Source organism: Saccoglossus kowalevskii, chromosome 18, assembly GCF_978046115.1.
Source record: "Saccoglossus kowalevskii chromosome 18, keSacKowa6.1, whole genome shotgun sequence".
Taxonomy (NCBI): Eukaryota; Metazoa; Hemichordata; class Enteropneusta; family Harrimaniidae; genus Saccoglossus; species Saccoglossus kowalevskii.
The window spans coordinates 18,865,281-18,888,791 of record NC_140658.1 but is presented as its reverse complement, the minus strand read 5'-3'; the positions used below and the strand labels follow the sequence as shown (position 1 = coordinate 18,888,791).

Below are 23,511 nucleotides of genomic sequence, written 5' to 3'. Positions count from 1 at the left end.
ATAATTAACCAACTTTCACACTGATATCTCAGGTACTAAACATCACATATCAATGAATTTACATGGATGCTGTAGGACAATAGACAGACCTGAATAATTGTGGGTTAAAATCTGTACATATTAATTACCTAATTTGGATAATTAACCAATTTTAAGCTTTCACACTGATATCTAAAGTACTAATTTCCATTTTAATGCAACTTAGTACAAAGATGCTCTAGGACAATGTATAAACCTAATTAGTTTGGGTTAAAAATCTGTTCATATTAATTCCCTAATAAGCATAATAATTCATAATTTTTTGGTTCTAATCACATTTCAATTAAACTTGGAAACATAGATTTTCTGTTACATTGCGCAGACCTCATTAGTTTTACACTCAAATCTGTTCATGTTAATTTTCTGATTTGCATAATTAGTTTTCAGCTAAGTAATTTCAAATTATATTTAATGTGTCTCCAATACTCTCAGCACATGGGAGTTTTTTCTAAGCTTTCTTTGATTAGTCTCTTATTTTTATTTGATGACGACAGGGCAGGTCACTTTATTTTTTTCCCTACTTGCTTTTCTTTTCAGTGAAAATTAATTCCAGTTAATTCCAGCTAAAATAAAGTATTTTACAGTACAATATTTGTTGTTGTCGTCATCATTGTTGTTGTTATTTTTGTCATCGTTAACATTTTTTGTTAATCTTTCCCAAATTTTAAAATTTTATCAACCAATATATAATATCAGTAAATTTCAAGTATGGCATAGTATTGAAATTAAGATAGAAGTCTACTCATAAATATTAAGACCCAGAATTTATTCATTTTGCAATGATTTTACTCCTAGGCAATATAAAGATATATTGAATTACAAAAAGTTGGGAATCCACCAGTCTATTTTTTAAGAAAATGGGACAATAGCTGTACATAATTAAACCAATAAACATTGTCATGTGATTTATGACCAATTTTCTCAAAAAAATGAGTAGGCTTCTACCCATCTTGAATTTTCAAGGTTAATGTTCCGGCAAAGCACTCAGAGAGAGGAATATACGAGCGAAACAACACTGTGCAGGTAGACGAAGGCTTCTACCTTAATATCATCTCACTTCTGAAAAAATTAATCAATTTCACCACTAGGGGGCAGTTGTCAAGACAATGAAACACTCTTCTATGCAGCTGAATCACTACCATAGTTATATGTGTGAACAATTATTGCTCAACTGTAAATTTTACTACATCAGAGATAAGATATTGGCCTTAGATTCAGAAGTATATTTAACCTGATCAATCATAAACAGTGTTGGATAGTGTTAATTAGTGATAATTTATTTTCTGGCGGAAAGCTGCGAGCAGAGAGTTTTATGACTAAACAAGGATAGACAATTGTTTTAAAATTATTTTAGCTTTGAAAATTCATGGGAACAAAAAATTGTTTTTGAACAGACTTTTAAAAACGGACTTGCCATCCCAACATTTTCCAAGGCTCCTACATGAGAATTAAAATATTTGAATTATATTTCTTTTATGTTTTTTGTTAACCAAAGAGACACACACCCCCCTCCTTGTAATACTGACTTCCTTGTGTTGAAATGGAATCTTCCACTCACATTCCCTTGTGCCCAGTATGAAAATGGAATATTCCATTTATAGTGAAGATGAGAGTCCGCAGCAAACAACTTTTTTGTCAACACCTGCTGCAAGTAGTATCCTTAGTTAGCATTTGTCTTGTTGCCAACGGTGATGATGATGATGAAGACAAGGTGATTTTGGTGAAAGATAGCAAAGAATTTGGTATCCATGGTAATATATTATCCGTTGGTAGCATTGGTAAATTGCCTGAATGGGATTCATATGGATACATTATGTATTGTCCATGCATGGGTAAGTCTATGTAATTATAGTGTAATTATCTCTATGTCTTAAACCATATTGTAACTATCCTCAGTAATGATATGTTGTGAGAATTGACTTTTGTATGTCCTTGATAATTAATTTGAAAATACTGTTTCACATTTTAATTATTTTGGTTCTTTAACAAATGAAACAAAATTGCATTATTTTATACTCGTATTTTGTAATTATCAATTTTTTTTTTTAAACAAGTAAGATGTAATTAACTTAATATTGAGGCTGTTTTTTGGCATTCTATCTATTGAAGGGCGGTGGTCATCGCGCTGAGCATGTGCAACATTTGTGTTGATAAACATTGATTTTCCCACAATCCAATGTGCTCTTCTAATGGAAATCACAAGTATGAGGTTTGACCTGGGTGCAATTTGTACTAATTACCGCCGATGACTCCTTCGATACTTAACAATCATCTCATACCTTCGAAATGTCTCAGTTTGTACTCGTTGATCTGCGCAACAGTCAAAGCCGCCATCTTTGTTTATATGAGACCCATATATCTCGCACATGCGTGGCGCGACGACTACCACCCTTTAAATAAGGAGTTGGTTGGAAAATCATGAATGTTTGATCCATTTTTGTGTAAAAAGCAGTTTGATGATTATCGATTCATGTTTGAGTTTTATGAAAAAAAAGACAGCATCAAATTAAATTATAAGTCCACAAAATATGGTGATGTGACATTTCTTACACACTAAAAATCAAATATGAATAGTTCATTGTCGAAAACACATCATTTACCAAGAGGAGACTTTGCCTGATGGAGATTATATTTCTTCCTGTACTGCAAAAGTCATGTATTTTGTCAATACATCACACATATGAGAATTCTCCTTGAGTACTGTAAAATTTGTATAAGGAACCGTGGCTTCTACTAAAAAGTTACAAATGTAACAGAGAGGATGTAGCTTCCATTAGAGCATCTACACATATCAGAATTGGTGAATTTTTGGCTCTCAATTGTTCAACAACAAAATTGATGTGATTTCTATTAGGGATGCAGCTTCTAATACAGATATTACAGTAATGGAGATAAAACACATATTTGTTTCCGAGACTAATAAAAGAAAAGAAATACAATAATACCTGGGTGATATTGCAATAGTGTAGCATGTGTTCTTGTGGTAGAAAGGTTCAGGCTTTGATTCCCAAAGTCAATTTCTCACTCAGCAATATAAATATGAGTTTATGTCTCTTGCAAAATATAATTGGTTTTATAGTAGTATCTCTAGACACTGAAGGCTTGTTTTGAATTTGCATTTATCATCCAATTAAGTACTCGATAGCTTTGATGTTAGAATGTAAATGGTTAAAGTTTTGGGTTCTAACCCGACACTTTTTCAATAATTCAAAACTTTCAACCATTTCGTCAACTTTTATTTCAGGTAGATTTGGTAATCAAGCCGAACAATTTCTTGGATCGTTAGCTTTTGCAAAATTGTTGAACAGAACACTGGTTGTACCACCATGGCGACAATATGTAAGTGCATCCACTTTTTTATCGTGATAATAAAATAATAGTTAAGGCGAGAGGGTCGTCACCAGCGCACGTGCGGGAATTGAGTCCCAAGCGATGATAACAACACACGCTAAGAACACAAAGGCTCATGGGTAGACGCTTGTTTGTAAACAATGACACGCTATGGTCACCAGGTGACAACTCCCTCGCTTTAACAAATGTGAAGTCAGTATTTATTGCATAAAAATTGGCATTTACCTGGTAAGCAACTTTCACAGTTCTGACAGAATTAAATGTCATTTTTTTAATATTTTATTATAAACTGTATAATAATTGCCCAATTTAATAATATCCAGTTCAGAAATTTAATTTATGCGAAAAGCTAAAATTTTTTTGGTAGATTTATTGTGACCCAGTTTTCAGAATGTTGGGGAATCCACAATTCACTGAATCAATTTTTTGTTTTGTTTATATCACAGAGGAATGTGCCTTACAGTGATTTTTTTAAATTGGAAGAATTGGAAAAATATCATAAAGTTATACTGATGGAAGATTTTATACAATATCTTGCTCCAAAACATTGGTCGCCAGGGAAACGTCATGGTTACTGTCAAGTATTGAATGATCAAGGATGCCAAATGAAAGAAAGTAATGTGTATTATTTATTTATTTATTCATTCATTCATTCATTCATTCATTCATTCATTCATTCATTCATTAATCCATCCATCCATTCATCCGTCCGTCCGTCCATCCATCCATCCATCCGTCCATCCGTCCATCCATCCGTCCTTCCTGAGTCTGTCTGTCTGTGTGTCCGCCCATCTGTGCGTCAGTCTGTCCAGAGTCATATTTTAGAATCCTGTGGACCCATTCCGTTCATTCTTTGCATGTGCCTAGTACCTTATGTGGAACATATGCACATGCAGTGGTTTAGCGATTCGATTCAAAATGGCTGACTGGCAGCAGTATTTTGGACTTGCTTTGTCAGTTGTCATTCAAACTTGGTACATAGATTATACATGTTAGGATACATGTCCATGACGATTTATTTTGCAATTTGATCAAAGATGGTCGACTGGCAGACATCTTGTTTTTTTTATGTGCGATATCTTAGATGTGCTCTGTCAGTTTTCATTCAAATTTGGCACATACATGTACTTTATACATGTTAGGATGCATGTCCATGACAATTTGTTCCAAAATCTAGTCAAGGATGGCCGATTGACAGCCATCTGACTTTTTGGCCTTACTACTATATTTCCACAATTTATGTACCATTTTCATTCGTATTTGGCACATACATCATACATATCAGTGTGTTTCATAATAAGATCATAGATGGCCGAATAACAGCTGGGGTTTTTTTTGGTCATATTACTACTACACAGAACACGTGTTTGATGTAAATAAACAATCTGTTGTATACGCCACTTGGACTCAAGTTTCAAGGACACACTCGCGACAACCCCTCCGCTTTAATATGACGAGCACAAAGGGAACTTTCAAAAATTTAACGGGGACTGTGTCATTTTCAATGACTTGTTTTCAATGAATCATTCCTTTTGTGAAAATAGGGAAAATTAATTCCAAGCGAAAATAAAGTATTTATTATTTCTTACTATTGAATAATTACTAGCATGACAAAATGCCTTGTGAAGTCATTCATTACCAATGCTATTTATAGACTAATATAGTTGGAGTTAATCATATAATACAACAACATTTATGTCGCATCCCTGTTTTTTATCTGTCAGATAACGCTGGAAGAAGATTTTGGGATGGTTTTGATGTAGATTTTGATGATGATGATGTTGTCTATCATTTAAATACAAATGTTGATATATTAAATAAGAGGTACAAAGATGTCATAAAAGAATGGCACACATTGTAAGTATATATCTACATTGCTGATATTTTAGATTAAAATTTACATAAATTAGTGTCATTATATTTATATTGCTGAATAAACATTACCAGTTAATTTTGTTCAAAATATAAATAAATTTTGCTGATTAATTTTAACAAAAGTAATACTGCAATCAAATATTATTTTTATAAAGCTATTTTTGTTGTAGATTTCCAGCTTCCAACCATCCAGTATTAACATTTAAAGGAGCTCCAGCTTCATTTCCAGTCCAACAAGGAAACCGTCAACTACATCAGTACATCAAATGGAGTGATAATATTATGCAAGAAGCTCATTTGCATATGAATAAATTATTCCATGGTGAAAAATATGTTGGTATACATCTTAGAAATGGAATAGATTGGGTGAGTTCATTTTAGTTTAGGGGAGGGGAGGGGGATACACCTCAGAAATGGAATAGATTGGATGAGTTCATTTTAGTTTAGGGGAGAAACTGGTAACTTCTCAGAAATTGAATAGATTGGGTGAGTTCATTTTAGTTTAGAGGAGGGGAGAGGGGTACAAATCTTAGAAATGGAAGAAGCTCATTTGCATATGAATAAATTATTCCATGGTGAAAAATATGTTGGTATACATCTCAGAAATGGAATAGATTGGGCGAGTTCATTTTAGTTTAGGGGAGAAAAGGGTAACTTATCAAAAATGGAACAGATTGGGTGAGTTCATTTTAGTTTAGGGGAGAGAAGGGTAACTTCTCATAAATGGAATAGATTGGGAAAGTTCATTTTAGTTTAGGGGAGGGGAGGGGGATACACCTCAGAAATGGAATAGAATGGATGAGTTCATTTTAGTTTAGGGGAGAAACTGGTAACTTCTCAGAAAGTGAATAGATTGGGTGAGTTCATTTTAGTTTAGAGGAGGGGAGAGGGGTACAAATCTTAGAAATGGAAGAAGCTCATTTGCATATGAATAAATTATTCCATGGTGAAAAATATGTTGGTATACATCTCAGAAATGGAATAGATTGGGCGAGTTCATTTTAGTTTAGGGGAGAAAAGGGTAACTTATCAAAAATGGAACAGATTGGGTGAGTTCATTTTAGTTTAGGGGAGAGAAGGGTAACTTCTCATAAATGGAATAGATTGGGAAAGTTCATTTTAGTTTAGGGGAGGGGAGGGAGATACACCTCAGAAATGGAATAGAATGGATGAGTTCATTTTAGTTTAGGGGAGAAACTGGTAACTTCTCAGAAATTGAATAGATTGGGTGAGTTCATTTTAGTTTAGAGGAGGGGAGAGGGGTACAAATCGCAGAAATGGAAGAAGCTCATTTGCATATGAATAAATTATTCCATGGTGAAAAATATGTTGGTATACATCTTCGAAATGGAATAGATTGGACGAGTTCATTTAAGTTTAGGGGAGAAAAGGGTAACTTCTCAAAAATGGAATAGATTGGGTGAGTTCATTTTAGTTTAGGGGAGAGAAGGGTAACTTCTCATAAATGGAATAGATTGGGCGAGTTCATTTTAGTTTAGGGGAGAAAATGGTAACTTCCCAGATATTGACTAGATTGGGTGAGTTCATTTTAGTTTAGGGGAGGGGAGAGGGGTATACATCTCATAAATGGAAGAAGCTCATTTGCATATGAATAAATTATTCCATGGTGAAAAATATGTTAGTATACATTTTCGAAATGGAATAGATTGGGCGAGTTCATTTAAGTTTAGGGGAGAAAAGGGTAACTTCTCAAAAATGGAATAGATTGGGTGAGTTCATTTTAGTTTAGGGGAGAGAAGGGTAACTTCTCATAAATGGAATAGATTGGGCGAGTTCATTTAAGTTTAGGGAAGAAAATGGTAACTTCTCAGAAATGGAATAGATTGGGTGAGTTCATTTTAGTTTAGGGGAGAGAAGGGTAACTTCTCATAAATGGAATAGATTGGGCGAGTTCATTTAAGTTTAGGGGAGAAAATGGTAACTTCTCAGAAATGGAATAGATTGGGTGAGTTCATTTTAGTTTAGGGGAGAAAATGGTAACTTCTCAGAAATGAAATAGATTGGGTGAGCTCATTTTAGTTTAGGGGAGAAAATGGTAACTTCTCAGAAATGAAATAGATTGGGTGAGCTCATTTTAGTTTAGGGGAGAAAATGATAACTTCTCAGAAATTGACTAGATTGGGTGAGTTCATTTTAGTTTAGGGGAGGGGAGAGGGGTACAAATCTCAGAAATGGAAGAAGCTCATTTGCATATGAATAAATTATTCCATGGTGAAAAATATGTTGGTATACATCTCCGAAATGGAATAGATTGGGCGAGTTCATTTAAGTTTAGGGGAGAAAAGGGTAACTTCTCGAAAATGGAAGATTGGGTGAGTTCATTTTAGTTTAGGGGAGGGGAGAGAGGTATACATCTCAGAAATGGAATAGATTGGGTGAGTTCATTTTAGTTTAGGGGAGGGGAGAGGAGTATACATGTCAGAAATGGAATAGATGGGTAAGTTCATTTTAGTTTAGGGGAGGGGAGAGGAGTATACATCTCAGAAATGGAATAGATGGGTAAGTTCATTTTAGTTTAGGGAAGGGGGGAGGGGTATACATCTCAGAAATGGAATAGATTATGTGAGTTCAGTTTAGAGGAGGAAAGGGCAATGTTAATAATAGCTTTTTAAAGTTTTGTTCAAATTACAATTAATGTCATCTTCTTCATTCTTTCAAAGATATTTCTGTCAGAAAACTGAGAATAAAAACAGGGGGGGGCACCAGACAATTAACTGAGAATCAAGAATCCAAAATGCATAGGAAAGTTTTATTTTTGCACCGGTTTCTTTGGTTAATTATTTGAGAATGTCTCAAAATTTTGCTTGTGAAAAATCCAAATCTTAATATTGATGTGAAATCTGATAAAGTTAAAACATTTAATTTGATTAAGTGAGTATTCAGTATGATAATAGTTTTAAATTATCTACAATGAAAACATCTCTCCCACAATACATTGCAGATATGTGCTCAGCATTTGATTTCAGCTAAAACTGTTAAAAAGGTAAATTACACTGCTTATGAGCAAAAATAAAGCTTTATTTACATTTTAACAATTTTTGTATAAATTAACATTTTCAGGAGAAAGGCTGTGTGTGGGGTGAAGGACGTGCAAATTTCATGGCATCTTCTCAGTGTCTATCAAAAGGACAGTTACTAACCAGTGTGATGTGTTACCCTTCAACTCAGACAATACTAGAAACAACTAAAATGGTTGTCATGGTAATTGATGCTAAGCATGTTTACATAGCAACAGATCATGATCCTTTGAAAGAGGATTTGGAGAATTATTTGCAACCAATTGGGGTACGTATAGATCAACCAATAGCATGATGGTATGCAAATATCGCTACCATGGTAACTATCACATGATGCAAACTTATGTACAGTATCTACTGAATTTCCATTGACACGCATTCATCAAACTTATTCTAAGGGGTGAGATACCAGTATATCAAAGAAATGGCTTCTTGAGATATGTACATTTGTATACTATAAAGCGGTTAATTATTCACTGGGTTTTAATTTTGCTTATTGTGCTTACAGGAAAATGCACTAAATTAAAACCCAGTGAATATGTAAAATTGAGCATAGAACACATTATCTAAATGATAAAACCGTGAACCCACTGAATATGCCTAAAATGGTAAATCAGTGAAATTTAAACCCAGTGAAAATTAGTCATTTTACAGTACACATTTAAATTTACACAGCACTTTGCAAGCAAGCAATTTGAGAATATTTAAGATTGGCTCGCTTATGCTCTAATTTGGGTTAGTAAATCAGAGAATTAAATTTTATCAAAGACAGTAAGCGGTTCTCAAATTGAGTGTTCGTTATGGAGTATGCGTTATGGGAAGTGAAATATGCTCTTTGTCACTAAAGTAAATCTTGACTTTCTACTTCATTGCTTTGCTCGTACAGTTGCACATATTATGATAAAAAAGTCAATCATGACCAATACTTGAGACAATCAGTGTCTTTGTTATTGACCCAATCTGATTAAAATAAGATCCTAATTTGGCTTTTTTCATTGTTTTTGTAATATGTATTTATTTTTCATATGCTTTATTTTTTTTAAGTTTTGGTAATCACAATAGCCCCAAATGTGGCAGTAGTTAAAAAAAATGTACGTAATAATAAAATACAGACTATACATCATATTGATAATACTGATAACCAAGAATACTTTCTAATTACCCTGGTATCAAAAAACAGCGAGGTAGATTTATTCACTCTTAACCTGTTATCAATTCTGCTGCAGAAAATTTGTGATAAATTCAATGAAAATCTGGACAGTTTTTTTTTTTCATTCTCCTACAGGTAAATGTTCACTATTTGAATCCCATCTTACCACAGATTGACCTGGCAATTTTGGGCCAATCAGATTACTTCATTGGTAACTGTGCATCATCATTTTCTTCATTTGTGAAACGAGAACGCGACACCAGTGGTGAAAATAAACCCACCACATACTGGGGATTTGAGTTAGAATCAATGTATTACCGGTAAATAAATTGGTTGACCATATTTAGATTCTTCATTTAAAACCATTGTTTTGTTTTTATTTACACAAGAATTAATTATTTTATACAGGGCAGACATAGCTGAACACAATAAAAAAAAAAAAATCCGTCCAATTGTCACCTTAATAAAAGTACCGTAATGTTTGTAATGGAACTACCATAATTTAGTCCACAGGGCATTGCTTATTCTATGATCATTACGTTACCCTGCAGGGATCGAAATACCTTGATGCAAACTGCACTATGCACATAGATTATTAGCTCATGCAAGTAAACTCAAAATATACCGTAATGTGCACGCTGTGCATGTAGAAATTAACACATTTTCTCATATTCACTAAGCCTAAATTAAGTTCAACCAACATTGTGAGACAACCAAAAAAAATCAAATTCTTTCGTGGTCGCATCAATCTAGAACCCATACATTTTATTTAAACTTTAAAAATGGTGCATTTCACAAGTTAGTGCAGGTAAATTTCAAACTCAACATGCACACTATGCATGCAGAGAAAAAATTCTATTTCAATTCCTGCCCTGGTAACAGAAAAATCAAATCTTACATAGCACCATACTGAAATAGTCAACCTTTTGGTTTTTGAAATCATAGAAGGTACTGTTGAAATTAAACAGAATAATTTCACCGAAGCTGAAATATATGCATTATGCATGGGAGTTGTCACTAAAACGTGCAGCCAAGTACTTGATCTGAACATATTTTATTACTTCAATGGCAGAGTCGAGGTAAAATAATAGTTGAACCACACTATTGTGTTGTACAGTCATCTCTGGGAATAACCACCAAGTAAGAAGACGACATGTGGAGGTAGTTACAGAAACGCATCTCCCATGATTTAGAGTCCAGCTACAATTTTAAAAGCATTTTACTGGCAATACCCAGGACAGTTTCTATAACCTACCAGTAACATTCACAATTAGAAGTGTGTGAATATCAAATGAGTAGTTCTCATTTTATCACTTCCAGTTTAGTACAAAAACTGGTTCTGTCAAGGCAGTTCTCTGCGTCAAAATAGTCAATCACGGTAAATCATTTAAAAATTGTGCCAATTCACATGATACAAGCCAATCATCCATATATAATTTTTCAACCAAGATAGAAAATTTGAGACAGGATGTTATGTTTTGCCATAGGAACTAATTATTACTGAAATGAATTTGTTAAAGTTTGAGTAAAAAATGTAATTTTAAGGAAAACTTTGGCAATCACATTTTTATTTCAGAATTCTCAAATTACCTTAACTTGATTGATTTTGAAGCTTCTTTTTAATGGTCTTAAAACTACCTCAATTGCATGAGTAGCCACACTGTAAATTTAAAGTTGCGTGGGGATATTTAGAACATAGGACGATTAGTTTTCAAAACAAGCAGCCTGTCAGCTGAGCAGTTAGCAATGCACATTGCAATTTAAGCAATCGAACTTGTTTTCAACAAGAATTCACTTTTTCCCAAAAACGACATATTCATCCAAATTAGAGAATTGAAGATATCACAGAATGAACAAATTAGGGGGTTGTCTACATGTAGTACCTATATATAATATCAAAGCAATGAGACGTGCTGTTTTCAACAAGTTGAAAATATCAAAAATATTCAAAATTAGAGAATTGAAGATATCACAAAATGAACAAATCTAAGTCTACCCCAAGTATCAAAGCATTCAGGCTTATAGTTTTCAAGAAGTCGAAAAAGTAGTCAACACTGCCGACAATCACTCGTAAGCTCCGCTGGATAAAGAAGCTTAAAAAAAGTGTGCTTACACGTTACTATTAATGGTCACATGTTCTACCTTCCTTTTTTTTTGCAGTTAGTAGAATGCTATTTTAACAAAATTTTCATACGCATCCTAACAAAACACAGGCAATAAATTTACAGCCAGTCTCTGAAGTATTGCAAACTTACTAGCAAAGTGGTTAACTGCTTAGGTTTTGACAAAACTGTTCTTGAATCTCGCCGGCATCGTCTTGAGATGCACAAGTAATTCTGGTAAAGTGCAGTTCGCTAAACCCCCAATGTAACTAATTTCTGTTGGCGGTGGACCCATTTCATTTAGAGAACTTTTACTAGACTGCATTGTTACAGATTCTTTGGGATGTAAAAAAAGTCAGATAAAGGCCAATGCGTTGCAACTTTGCATTTAACTGGAGTAAAAAATGTATGTCAATTAAAAAGCACTAAAGCAGTTTATGTAAAATTGTTCTTTTTATAATTAAATACACTTTAAGATAATACATGTTCAAAGAAACGTTAAAATTCAATCAATTCTACAATACTTCCTTCAACATACTAACAGTTAAAAGCAATACAAAAACTATACACATTAAAAAGCAAATACACCGAAGCTAGGTCTCCATATAATAAAGTCAATAGACTAAAATATACTTGCTAAAGCTTTAAAAATACGATATTGCTATTCCATGTACAGATTTATATAGCCAGATCGAATGATGTAACCAGACATACAGATTGAATTCCATGTTGCACGATACAGCGAACCGGAAATCAGCACAGAAATCCAAATGCATAGTAGTTTGTCATTTCAGGGAAGTGTTAACGTCCAAATCATTAAAATAAAATAGTGAGCAAAATGTCTTTGGAAGTTATCAATGCTGAGGTGAGTTTGAAAGCACCTAATGTAGCATGATGCACTGCTGAATGTTTAGATGGAAGATAACGCGAGTACACACTTCAGAAATCAGCCTCTAGTGTGAATTTGTTATCGCAGGGTGATGACATTACTCCCATCTTCTGATATTCTCCAACACGTTTTTCAAAAAAGTTTGTCTTTCCTTCAAGTGAAATGTTTTCCATGAAGTCAAAGGGATTTTCTTTATTGTAAATCTGAAATCAAACATTGCAATTTTAAATTAGTGAACCACAATATATTCAACCTTACCAAGTTTTGGTTAACAGACCAGGAAAATGTGGAGTTTTATTTATTTGCAAAAGGCACAATGTTCCAACAGATCTGCTATATTATAGCATAGCTTTGAGTGTTTCACCAATGTCACATCTGATGGACCATCCAAGGTAAACATGTCAATCATTAAAATAATAATTGTAGCAGCAGTCTTTAAAAACAAGTCCACAATATTTGACCCCCCTCCCTCCTATTTGAGTATTTAAGATGCTCGTAAATTAACAAATCTGACAGGTCCATCCAAGGTACCTACATACTGTATCAAAGCAAGCAATTGAGCAGGCAATTTTCAAGATGAAAAAGTGAATTGTTGACGAATGGCTGAGCCATCAACTTCACATTGTTGTCCAAGATGACAGCCAAAAATTTGAGTACAAGTATTTTGGGAACAAAATTTAGACAACTGTACTGGCAATATTTGTCAGTTTCAAAGCTATCAGAAAAGACTGAAACGATTCACATTGTACATTACATGTAAAAGCAATGCAAAGTCAATTGCATACCTTATTGCAACCAAGGTCAAGTAGAAGTCTGTCCGCAACAAACTCTATGTACTGTTTCATGAGATCTTTGTTCATTCCAATCAGTGACACCGGTAGGGCATCAGTTAGAAATTCTTGTTCAATCTTAACGGCATCTCTGATAATTTCAATTATTCTCTGCTGTGATGGTTTATTTGTAAGGTGACTGAACATCAAACAGGCAAAGTCGCAATGTAAACCCTGTCAAAATAACAATCAGTTTAAAAAATTGCATAAACCTCAAAAAATGTCTGGGTTAAACAATTCCCTCTTCAAAAAAAGTTTCACCTTCATTTTATTCTGCTGATTGAAAACAATTGATGTTTGAAGGGTGGTAGTCGATATCGTGCTAACATGTGCGCAATATATGGGTCGCTTTTAAACAAAGATGGCAACTTTGACCGTTGTGCAGATCAACGGGTACAGTGGCCATTTGCAAAGAGTCAAAATCACAGGGAATATCTTATTGCTGAATTCAGATTATATACCCTGGTAATAGATAATGTTATGCATATTAAATTATTAGATGAAGGGTTTGTCAAGGTTAGAATTCTGAGAGTTACTGCTACGTTAGAGACTATTACAATAACTATAATGCAATTACATACCTCATCCCTGCTGATAAGTTCATTAGAGAAGGTCAAACCAGGCATCAGACCCCTTTTTTTCAACCAGAAAATTGAAGCAAACGAGCCAGAGAAAAAGATCCCTTCAACAGCAGCGAATGCCACAACCCGTTCACCATAGGTGGCATTGTCAGCATTGATCCAGTTCAATGCCCACTGTGCCTTCCTTTTCACTGGTGGTAAAGTTTCAATAGCATTGAACAAATATTCCCTGCAACAAATGGAAAGAAAGGTTTTGATACTCAAATAGTAATTAAACACTGGCCAAAAATCTTTGGTTTAAAAGAGGTAGGCAAAATTCTGCAAAAGACATTTTATAACGAGTATGGCTGGCTTCAAGCACTAAAATTATTGAATTCAACCACGATTTCAAAAATAGCGACTTAACTGCAGTTACTACTCACCTTTCCTGTGGATCCCGGATATATGTATCAATCAAAAGACTGTACATCTCTGAATGAATGTTTTCTATTGCTATTTGGAACCCATAAAAACAACGCGCTTCTGTAACTTGTATTTCTTGACTAAATCGCTCAACCTGCAATGAATTAATAAAATGTAGTGTTACTATCCTACATACAATACTAGTTTAATGAATTGGGTTCGGAGACAGACACCATGTGCTATTTAAGTCAAGACTAATTATAAACCATGAATCATCTAAATTAAATAAAATGATCCAATGTGGTCAATTGAATTGCCAATAACTTGAGTGTCGGACTATAACATTTAGGTGTGGGGGAGGTGGCTGTGGGATAGTTAGCTTGATGTGGTTGATTGACAGGCCAATTAGTAACATGCTGTCTTTGCTTTATTTTACAGGCTGCTTTTAGGTTTAAAAATAAAGATCAGAGATAGGCTGCTTCTAGGTTTAAAAATAAAGATCAGAGATAGGCTGCTTCTAGGTTTAAAAATAAAGATCAGAGATAGGAAATAACTGAAGCCTAAGGAAAGCAGTAGTGGTACACAAACACATATTTAACTAACACAATTTAATTCAGAGGGAAACCGAAGCCCAAGGAAAGCAGTAGCGGTACACAAACACGCATCTGAAAAAAGTCGAATTCCCAGGGCGACAGTAGTGGACGCAGACTTACAAAAAGCCCGCCATTTTATGTTAATTACCAACGACAAAGGATCACAAGACGCGGTTAGTTAAACCTATGGAAAGCAGTAGTGGTACACAAACCATTTCGGTACAGCATTCTAAATTAAAACCATTTCGGTACGGCATTTAAACAAAAAACCCAAACAAAACTGCCCTTTTCAGGGCCAAAACATCCTCCAAGAAGGGATATACCGTAAATAAATGACACATAATCACACACATTATTTGTCTAAATAAACATATTTTTTTTGCAAGCGTTTGCCCTGAAAGAGAGATAAAAGTAAATGATTAGTACTTGAGTGTGAACAGCAGTGATTAACGCAAGCTAGCTCCTCCCCTTCTTTGAACACTCAACCACCCATTCCCGCAGCCACCTCCCCACACCTAAATGGTATAGTCAGACACGCAAGTTATTGGCAATTCAATTGACCACATCCGATCAAAATGATCACCCACTGGAAAGTTAATGGAACAACATTTTCAACTTACAAGAGGAATCCAAAAAGTATTAGTACGACTTTTTGCATCTTATTTGCCAAGTCATTTACAAATGTTAATTGGATAAAAAAAACAATTAGTATTTAGCCAACATGGCCAAAATTTTATTTTTAGCGGAATGTCTTGGAAATTATATTGTTGCTATGATACTCACCAAATTTTCATTGACAATCCCATCACTGGCAGCAAAGAATGCTAAAACATGCGAAATAAAATGCCTCTCATCGTCCTTGAGGCTGGCCCAATGAGCCAAGTCTTTTGAAAGGTCCACTTCCTCAGCAGTCCAGAACGAAGCTTCTGCTTTCTTGTACATCTGCCAGATGTCGTGGTACTTTATTGGAAAAATTACAAAACGACGAGGATTGTCACGAAGCAGCGGTTCATCTTCATTATTCTGCAAAAACAAATTACAATTCAAATTAAGTACAATAGAAAATCCAAGTTAGAATAAAAAAATAATTTTGTCCATAGATTCAAAAATTGAAACAATAAGTTTTATAATAAAATTTACCTGAGGTTTTGACTTTCTTTTTTCAAGTTTCACCTTGGGAGAAAAAAAAAAATGTAACTACTGGTAATCTATTTCCACAATAAACAATTTCAACAAAGCACAATGAAATTGGTATTTAACCAACTAATTGACATTGAATGCACAAATAAAATACTTACTGGTTCAACATCTGTAATAATCTGTTTAATATTCTGTGAAAACGAAATAAAAAGACTTATATTAGAGCCTCATGGAAGCCTATGGAATGCGATGACGCGCATGAATATTCATTACAGCGAACAGCTGTTTTCCCGGGAAATTTTTAGCGCCAAAGTTTGTGCTGAAGCAGTTAACCATTAAAAAAACGATAGAAGAATGTTTATATATTTATAAACATTTGTACCTGTGTTTGACTGTCTGATAATATTTTGTTAGCGGTTTTCTTGGCAAGAATACGGGAACTTGGAATCTGAAACAAAAAAAACAATGAATGTTGGTGGATCACTGGTGGTGTTGATTTCAATCTTCGTGCAAAAAAAGTATTGATTTAGCATCCTACAGTCTGTGCACTTTGATAGTATGGGCACAAAGTTTAGAAGATGATTTACGAAGAATGAATTTTAACAAGATCTTATTCAGGGGCATTAATTTTACGCCGCTACATGTATTGTGGTTGTGCCATTTTAGTCTGGCCCGGGTTTTGGCGCGCCTGTCAAAAGCACGAACGTTCACGAAAGCTCACGGCCAGGCGGAAAAGTATTTCTTATAATGGTTTATTTTTTGTGGAGAGATGTTGCGTTGAGATTTTACAGTGTCTCGTGAAAAAAGATCCATCCAACTCGAGACCCGGTAAGCAAAAATACATTTCTAGAGGTCAATGAAGTCCCGGCAAAAATACTGTACCTGGTTTTCTTGATCAGCAATCTTGCACGAATCGTTCATACGTCTGGACAATTCTTGCTCCTTGAATCCCTGGGTGCTTTTTGGGGAACGTGCAGACAACATGGTAAAACTTGAGAAATTCTAAAGTACAAAGAAAATGAACAGGAACTGAACTATAACACGTCTACTAGTTGGAAGACCTAGCAAAGGAATGGACAACAAGTTTTCGGACTTGGCGCTCTGGACATGGAATGCATTGATTGGCTAAAATCTCGCTCTATAACCTCCTCGGGCCGAAGTTGTTGATAAAACGAGCTCCTTCATTGGATAGCAAGAGTATGTAAAATATAATACTGCCGGTTAAGCCAATCAGAAAACCTTTTACAAATGTATATCGGGCATTCTTAGGGTGTGTTCACTCAGCATTCAATCTATTGAGTAGTTCTCCCCTGGAAATACCAACAAGATCAACCATTCACTGTAATAACACAGCGTTTCCAGTGGGGGATAGTCTGTAAATAACATCGCCAAATTGATCTCAGTGCTTTGTGTGTTGTAACACTAACAACGGGTCTTCGCAAATATTTTCAGACTGAGATCGTAGAATTTTGTGGTTTCTTTGTTTGGAGGGACACTATAAACATTATGTTGAATAGTTGACTATTTTCATGTAGGATTACAAATTAAAATGTTCGGTTAGATACACTATTCATGGTCTAGGACGAAATTGACCAATCCCGTATGATGTAAAATTCCCGGGAAAAATTAAATCGGCCATGAACTCTGGCAGCTCAGTCTTTTTGCCGCGTGTTGTTTCCCCACCCAAATTAAATGCTTTACTTATTTATTTTTTTACTCAGTTTCCCTTCATATATGTTTTCTTCGACCGCGGTTACTAACACATTGTTACTAAAATGATTAAGGCTCTGGTGTATAATTTTGTATTAAGTTTTCTATTTTGTGACAGCATGTACATACACACGCATTGTTTACATTTGTTTGCCGCGTGTGTTCAACTTTTTGCAGCTGTGGGAACGAACTATTATTCTGAGGGGTTACAAATGGGTCCGATTAACAGTAAATTATGTTCAACCCCGTGGAACAACTTTCTGGAAAAACTGAACTCGTTAAAATGAGATATACACACAATTCCAAGTATTATTTTCCAGCTAAATAAAATTCACCGCTACATAATTCGTAAATAATTTGGTTCCCCTAATTAAGTTATACCTCGAAAAAAGTGTTATAGAGTAGTTCCGCCAACATGAACAACTGATTCAACGGCACCATGTACATTCTTTGTTTGTTTCATTTCATAGAGGGACTGGGGTACGAAGGTCTGTGGTTTTACGCGTCATTTTGTAAAAGACCCGGTCCATTGTAGGGAGATACTGGCAAGGACATCATTAGCAGTGAATGTCAATACATTGTAATTGCATCCTAATTAGCATATTCTCTTTGGCTTGGGTTACTAACCGGTAACCGTGAGCATTGAGTAAGCGTGTCGTTCTTAAGCCGAGGAGCCTGCGCAAACTGAAGAAAAAATAAAAACGTACAGAGAAAATTTTGAAGAAGAAAAAAAACTGTACAGGAAAAGGTACAACATAAATATTTATAGAAAAATTCCAGACATAATTGAAAGAGCAAAGAAAAACATGTAACGTCTGTATGTACTTGAGTTTTAGGGTCAGTAACTGCATTCCCATATTTTTAAAGCATCACTCCCACGACATTTTAAAGAGTTCATTTTGTACACCCACCCCACCCCAATTCTAACCCTCACAGCCCCAATTCAATTGTATATCCCCTCTGGATAACTGTGGGTGTCATTAGGAGGGGAATATGGGGAGCACTGGGGGGTTGATAGGGGTAAATTGAAAAGACTTTCCTTCGCTTGGGCACGGTTTTAGCATGGAACTATAGTTTATGGTTTATAGTTCCATGGTTTTAGTAACTGTGGTTTGGAAAAGATAAAGCCAAACGCTAACAAAATTTGACCAAATTCGTTGTTTTTGGTGTGGAAAAATATCTTGCATACGAACACCAAATTATACGAAGAACATAGAACATTTTCCCGGGGTATAGTAAACCAAAATCCTCAAGTAATTGCAAAAATGTTGCTGAATGGCTCCCATCTTTGTCTGTGTATGGTGGCGCTATTACACTTCGGGAGAAGTCAGGTGGCTGGTATCAGTCGTCTGCGTTATGTACGACGAATGATAAATTATGCTGTCATTTTTGTAACGTTGAATTGGAAACTCTTTTTTACCCGTTTTGTAGATGTTATCATATCTAACATGCTGGGAGCACCTGTATACACCGTTCCTCAACACCGGTGCTGTATATTACTTAAACAAATATTTAGGTAGGACGTTTTTACTCTTTGCAAACCTCCAATATTTAAACAAATACCCCCCCCCATGTGCGAAAGAAAGTAGTTGACAAGCTGTTTTAGAAAAACATTCAAATCGCGATTGCTCGGAGATTCCCGCTTCCTGAAATGATCTCACTTTCTAGTTTGCAGATGAATGCATCGGCGAGGGCGCTGTAACTCAGATCGTAACCTCCACATAAAACTTCGATGAAATAATAATAGTTGAGACCCGCACAACTGTACGCACCGTCGAATGAATTTTTGTTTCTACAAAAAAAGGAGATTTCTGCATGATGTCATTTGGATGGGTCCCCATTCCTGGTTGACATTTACAGCCACCTATAAATACATGTTGCCCCCAACGGCTATAATGGGAAAGGGTAATTTCGTACATTGTACTGCCTCTTAAAGTGTAACTGAATTGGGCCAATTGACTTTTTTGTGTGCAAAATTTATTTATAAACAACATTATGAAAAAAAATCAAGTGAAAAGGGTATATAAATTGGGTAAACAGTCAATGATATTCCAAAACCGGGCCACGCCCCCCTCTCCCGGTGGCCGAGGGGAAGACGTGTAGTGGCGTGAAGCTAGGCGATTAGGTGCCGTACGCGAGCGCCGGTTCGAGTCACGCACGCAGTACGTGTTTACTATAATTAGACATAGTCTTTACCTTGCCGTTTATTCGGTGTTATTTGCTTACTTTACTTCCTATGTCGACAGCAACTATGAGTTTAAAATTATTTCTCAGTACTAATTCACTGTTACAATGCTGTACCATTACTTTCACCATTCTACTACAGCCAGATATGAAGGCCTTTGCCGCATTCTGGCCACGCTGTGTGGCGCGGATCGCGTGGACGGGTTTCATGTTCTCTGCACGTAATAAGCTCGGTTATTAAGCATCCTTTTTGGGGGGATGCCCGGTAGCCGAGGGGAAGACGTGTAGAAGCTGTGCTCGCCTCGCTTATTTTGTGGCATCATCGTGGCCTCAGGTTCGCAGTCTCATAGCATCAACATGGCATCAGCTTCAAAGTATTGTGACATGAGTATGACCTCATTATTTGCACACAGTAGAGGAAAAAACATGTAAAAAAGTTCGATATACATGTATAATCGATTTGAAATTCAAGGCAGTAAGGAGAATAAAATAATACTTATGATCAAGAGTAAAATGACATTTTACTAAAAAGATATCTTGTTGAATTATTTTAGTGTTGCGAGTATTGGACACCAACAACTTTGTGAAGTACATTACAATCGGCAAGGTGACGAGTGTCGTATTTGCTGCAAGGAAAATTGTGATAAATTTAAATCACACACGGCATGCAATCGTCGTTCGGATACAACAAAATTTGCTATATACGAAATGAAACTGTTCTTGTTAAAAAATTACCTTTTTTTCACTCATTTTATTTGCTGGTAAGAGAACCGATCCCATGCCCGGACTACTAATACATGCAAAACACACGTACGCTGTTCGCAAAGTTCCAAAACAAGTGCGTACATTTCCACCTATGATTGGATGGTTGTGATGGCGTCGGTCTTTGGTAAAATTTGACATCCAATTTTCAAAATTAAGTCACGATCAGCATAGACGTATTTGGTGACCAGTCGATGAACAATTTGAAAATCATGATTCACACGGAAGTCCTTCGAAACTGAAAATCGTCGACCCCAGTCTGGTTTACCTTATTTCCCAACTTACAAAACTGATTTGTATCTCAGCCCTGTTTTTTTTTCTTTTTTTGAACTGAGGTCAAATCCCATCCGATTGTCAAAACATGAAGCTCCATGGTTAAAATATGCCGATGTTTTTCAGTGAATAATTGTGAAGCCTGTCACAGCGCATAAACTAAGTGAATTGACGCCGGAGATTGGATGGTACGACGACCCTTCAATTTGCATCAAATATGCTTTTGTTACAACATCGTTGATTGGATGAGAGTCACCTGATCGGGGCACGACCTGGGTCACAGAACCATATTTGTCCGTATATCGACAGAACTTTGCGAGAGAACCACACCCACATTTCATCCATTTTTAGCGCGGAAGTTGCCAACAAATGTCGAAAAACTCGTGAATTTTATGGATTCGAATAAAATAAAGCTAGCGATTGGCAAGACTGGTTAATAATATATCCCCCGATGTTCTTCGATTTTTTTTTATTTCAAGGTGAGAAATGGATAGTTGAAGTTCCATCGATTTCAAGGCGACTATTCCACCGCAATAACTCTACGCACTGTTGTAGTTTCGAGAGGTAAAACAATATATAATAAATAGTACTTGTTTCATTATTTGGTTTTACAGCCCGCAAATTACGGAACATGATCCCGGTGAATTGCTATAAATAAATGCTGATTGTGTTGAATGACGGACGTCGGGACCGTTTGGAGAAACCAACGGGGATCGATATTCCAAACAAATTATTGGGACACGGGGTGGACCCACAGTCACTTGGGGGCTGAAAATCAATAAATACTAATTTTTAAAAAAAAAATCATCCGCTATACGTATATAAATAATTATTTATATTTATATTTATATACGTATAGCGGATGATTTTTATTGAAAATTAGTATTTATTGATTCTCAGCCCCCAAGTGACTGTGGTATTCGCGTCCTACTGGAAATAGAACACGCGATCTATCGGACGCACACAAATTTACATTTTAGAGTGCAGATTTTCTAACATTATTGAAACATTGTTCAGGTAGAGTTTAATAAAAATAACAACGAGATTTTCGGTCACGATGTTCAAACTCTGTGCCTGTGCCTTAACCGGGTGCCTGAATCGTCATGGTCATTTTGGGGAGGTACATGGTCACCCACATCGCGTACTTTTCTCGCAGGTTCAAACCTGTATGGGCCACTTTGTCCCTGACACTCTAAAACAAAATCGTGACATCTCTCGTTGTCATCATATTCCTCTATCTCATAACTCTCGTCAGACGATGATAAGATAGATTCCGGGTCGATTTCCGAGCACTGCATGCGTATAGCAGCCATTGTGAAACGATGACAAGTTCCCCCCGTGACGTCACAAATCACCCTTGCATGCTAATTAGGTTCGCTGGTTCCTGGCGTCCTTTGCGAATGGCAGGTAGGACGCAGGTAACTAGTAATCGCCATATTGTTCCATTTGGGCCGGTTTTCAGGCCGGAAGGAACGCGACTGGGTGACGTAATTTGAAAACATTCCAAGTTCCGTTTTGCGTAAACGCGTCTGTAATGCTACAATAAAGCCATGCTCATACATACTGCCTGCTTAGATTTACAGATTTGATATGTTCTGTGCTAATTTATAACAAAAGAAACAATTCTTTTTATTCGCCCAACTTTCGAAAGCAAAAGGAAACCCCTGAACGGCCACGAGCGTAAGCGCTGACGTCAGGTAACTAAGGGAAATGGAACAAGCAACGAGAAAGTGATGTACCAATCAGAATGCCGGAACCGTTACAAGTTACCGGCCTCTTGTGGCTTGGTACGCCATGACACTTGAGGCGGGAACCAGCCAAGCTAATATGAGGTTCTCTAGCTGAAGCCTCGTTCTGAGTCGGCCAAGAAATTGGACGTGGACGTTTTTTTTTATCCAGAACATTATTATTGATAGTTTATTTAATTTATGTACATTTTTCACTTGTTTTTTTTTTTTCATAATGTTGTTTATAAATAAATTTTGCACACAAAAAAGTAAATTGTTCCAATTCAGTTACACTTTAAAGGGCAGAAGTCTTCGCGCCACGCATGTGCGAGATATATGTGTCTCATATAAACAAAGATGGCGACTTTGACTGTTGCGCAGATGAACGAATACAAACTGAAACGTTGCCAAGCTTTAATTAGGTATATTTTAGGTGATTAGAAGATATCGAAGGAGTCGCGGGCGGTAATTAGTGCAAGTCACGCCCAGGTCAAACCTCATACTTGTGATTTCCACGAGAAGAGCGCATTGGATTGTGGGAAAATCAATGTTTATCAACACAAATGTTGCACATGCTCAGCACATAAAGCCATCTACAGTAAATCTGGAGGCATAGCAGTGGCTGGACATAAAGCCATCTGCAGTGAATCTGCACAGAGCGGCCTGACGTAAAGCTGTCTACAGTAAATCTGCACACAGTGGCCTGTCGTAAAGCTGTCTCCATTAAGTTTGCATGCACAGTTTGTCCCACAAGCATAAAGTAAATCTGCACACATAGCAGTGGCCTGACGTAAAGCTGTCTACAGTAAATCTGCACACAGTGGCCTGTCGTAAAGCCGTCTCCATTAAGTTTGCATGCACAGTT

General features: G+C 36.0%; 2 protein-coding genes across 2 annotated transcripts; one reads left to right on the top strand and one right to left on the bottom strand.

Moving 5' to 3' along the window:
• The first annotated feature begins 1,645 nt into the window (after positions 1-1,645).
• Positions 1,646-9,815, top strand: LOC100368013 (GDP-fucose protein O-fucosyltransferase 1-like). The gene is made up of 7 exons (XM_002730321.3): positions 1,646-1,871; positions 3,284-3,378; positions 3,837-4,005; positions 5,115-5,247; positions 5,436-5,631; positions 8,347-8,571; positions 9,589-9,815. Exons 1-7 carry the CDS (start codon positions 1,646-1,648, stop codon positions 9,775-9,777), a joined length of 1,233 nt encoding a protein of 410 aa, XP_002730367.1. The 3' UTR covers positions 9,778-9,815.
• Positions 9,816-11,989: 2,174 nt separating this feature from the next.
• On the bottom strand, positions 11,990-17,092 carry LOC100368163 (ribonucleoside-diphosphate reductase subunit M2-like). Its single transcript, XM_002730322.4, has 9 exons — positions 16,873-17,092; positions 16,373-16,438; positions 16,149-16,181; positions 15,991-16,023; positions 15,634-15,873; positions 14,278-14,411; positions 13,856-14,084; positions 13,230-13,448; positions 11,990-12,647 (listed from the first exon to the last, which is right to left on the bottom strand). Exons 1-9 carry the CDS (start codon positions 16,972-16,974, stop codon positions 12,495-12,497), a joined length of 1,209 nt encoding a protein of 402 aa, XP_002730368.1. The 5' UTR covers positions 16,975-17,092; the 3' UTR covers positions 11,990-12,494.
• Positions 17,093-23,511: the final 6,419 nt, after the last annotated feature.

Coding starts and splice junctions, on each gene's coding strand:
- LOC100368013 (XM_002730321.3), top strand. CDS start 1,646: ATGAGAGTCCGCAGCAAACAACTTTTTTGTCAACACCTGCTGCAAGTA. Junction 3,379..3,836: donor TACCACCATGGCGACAATAT/GTAAGTGCATCC, acceptor TTTATATCACAG/AGGAATGTGCCTTACAGTGA. Junction 4,006..5,114: donor AGGATGCCAAATGAAAGAAA/GTAATGTGTATT, acceptor TTTATCTGTCAG/ATAACGCTGGAAGAAGATTT.
- LOC100368163 (XM_002730322.4), bottom strand. CDS start 16,974: ATGTTGTCTGCACGTTCCCCAAAAAGCACCCAGGGATTCAAGGAGCAA. Junction 16,024..16,148: donor TTATTACAGATGTTGAACCA/GTAAGTATTTTA, acceptor TTTTCTCCCAAG/GTGAAACTTGAAAAAAGAAA. Junction 13,449..13,855: donor AACTTATCAGCAGGGATGAG/GTATGTAATTGC, acceptor TTATTTTGACAG/GGTTTACATTGCGACTTTGC.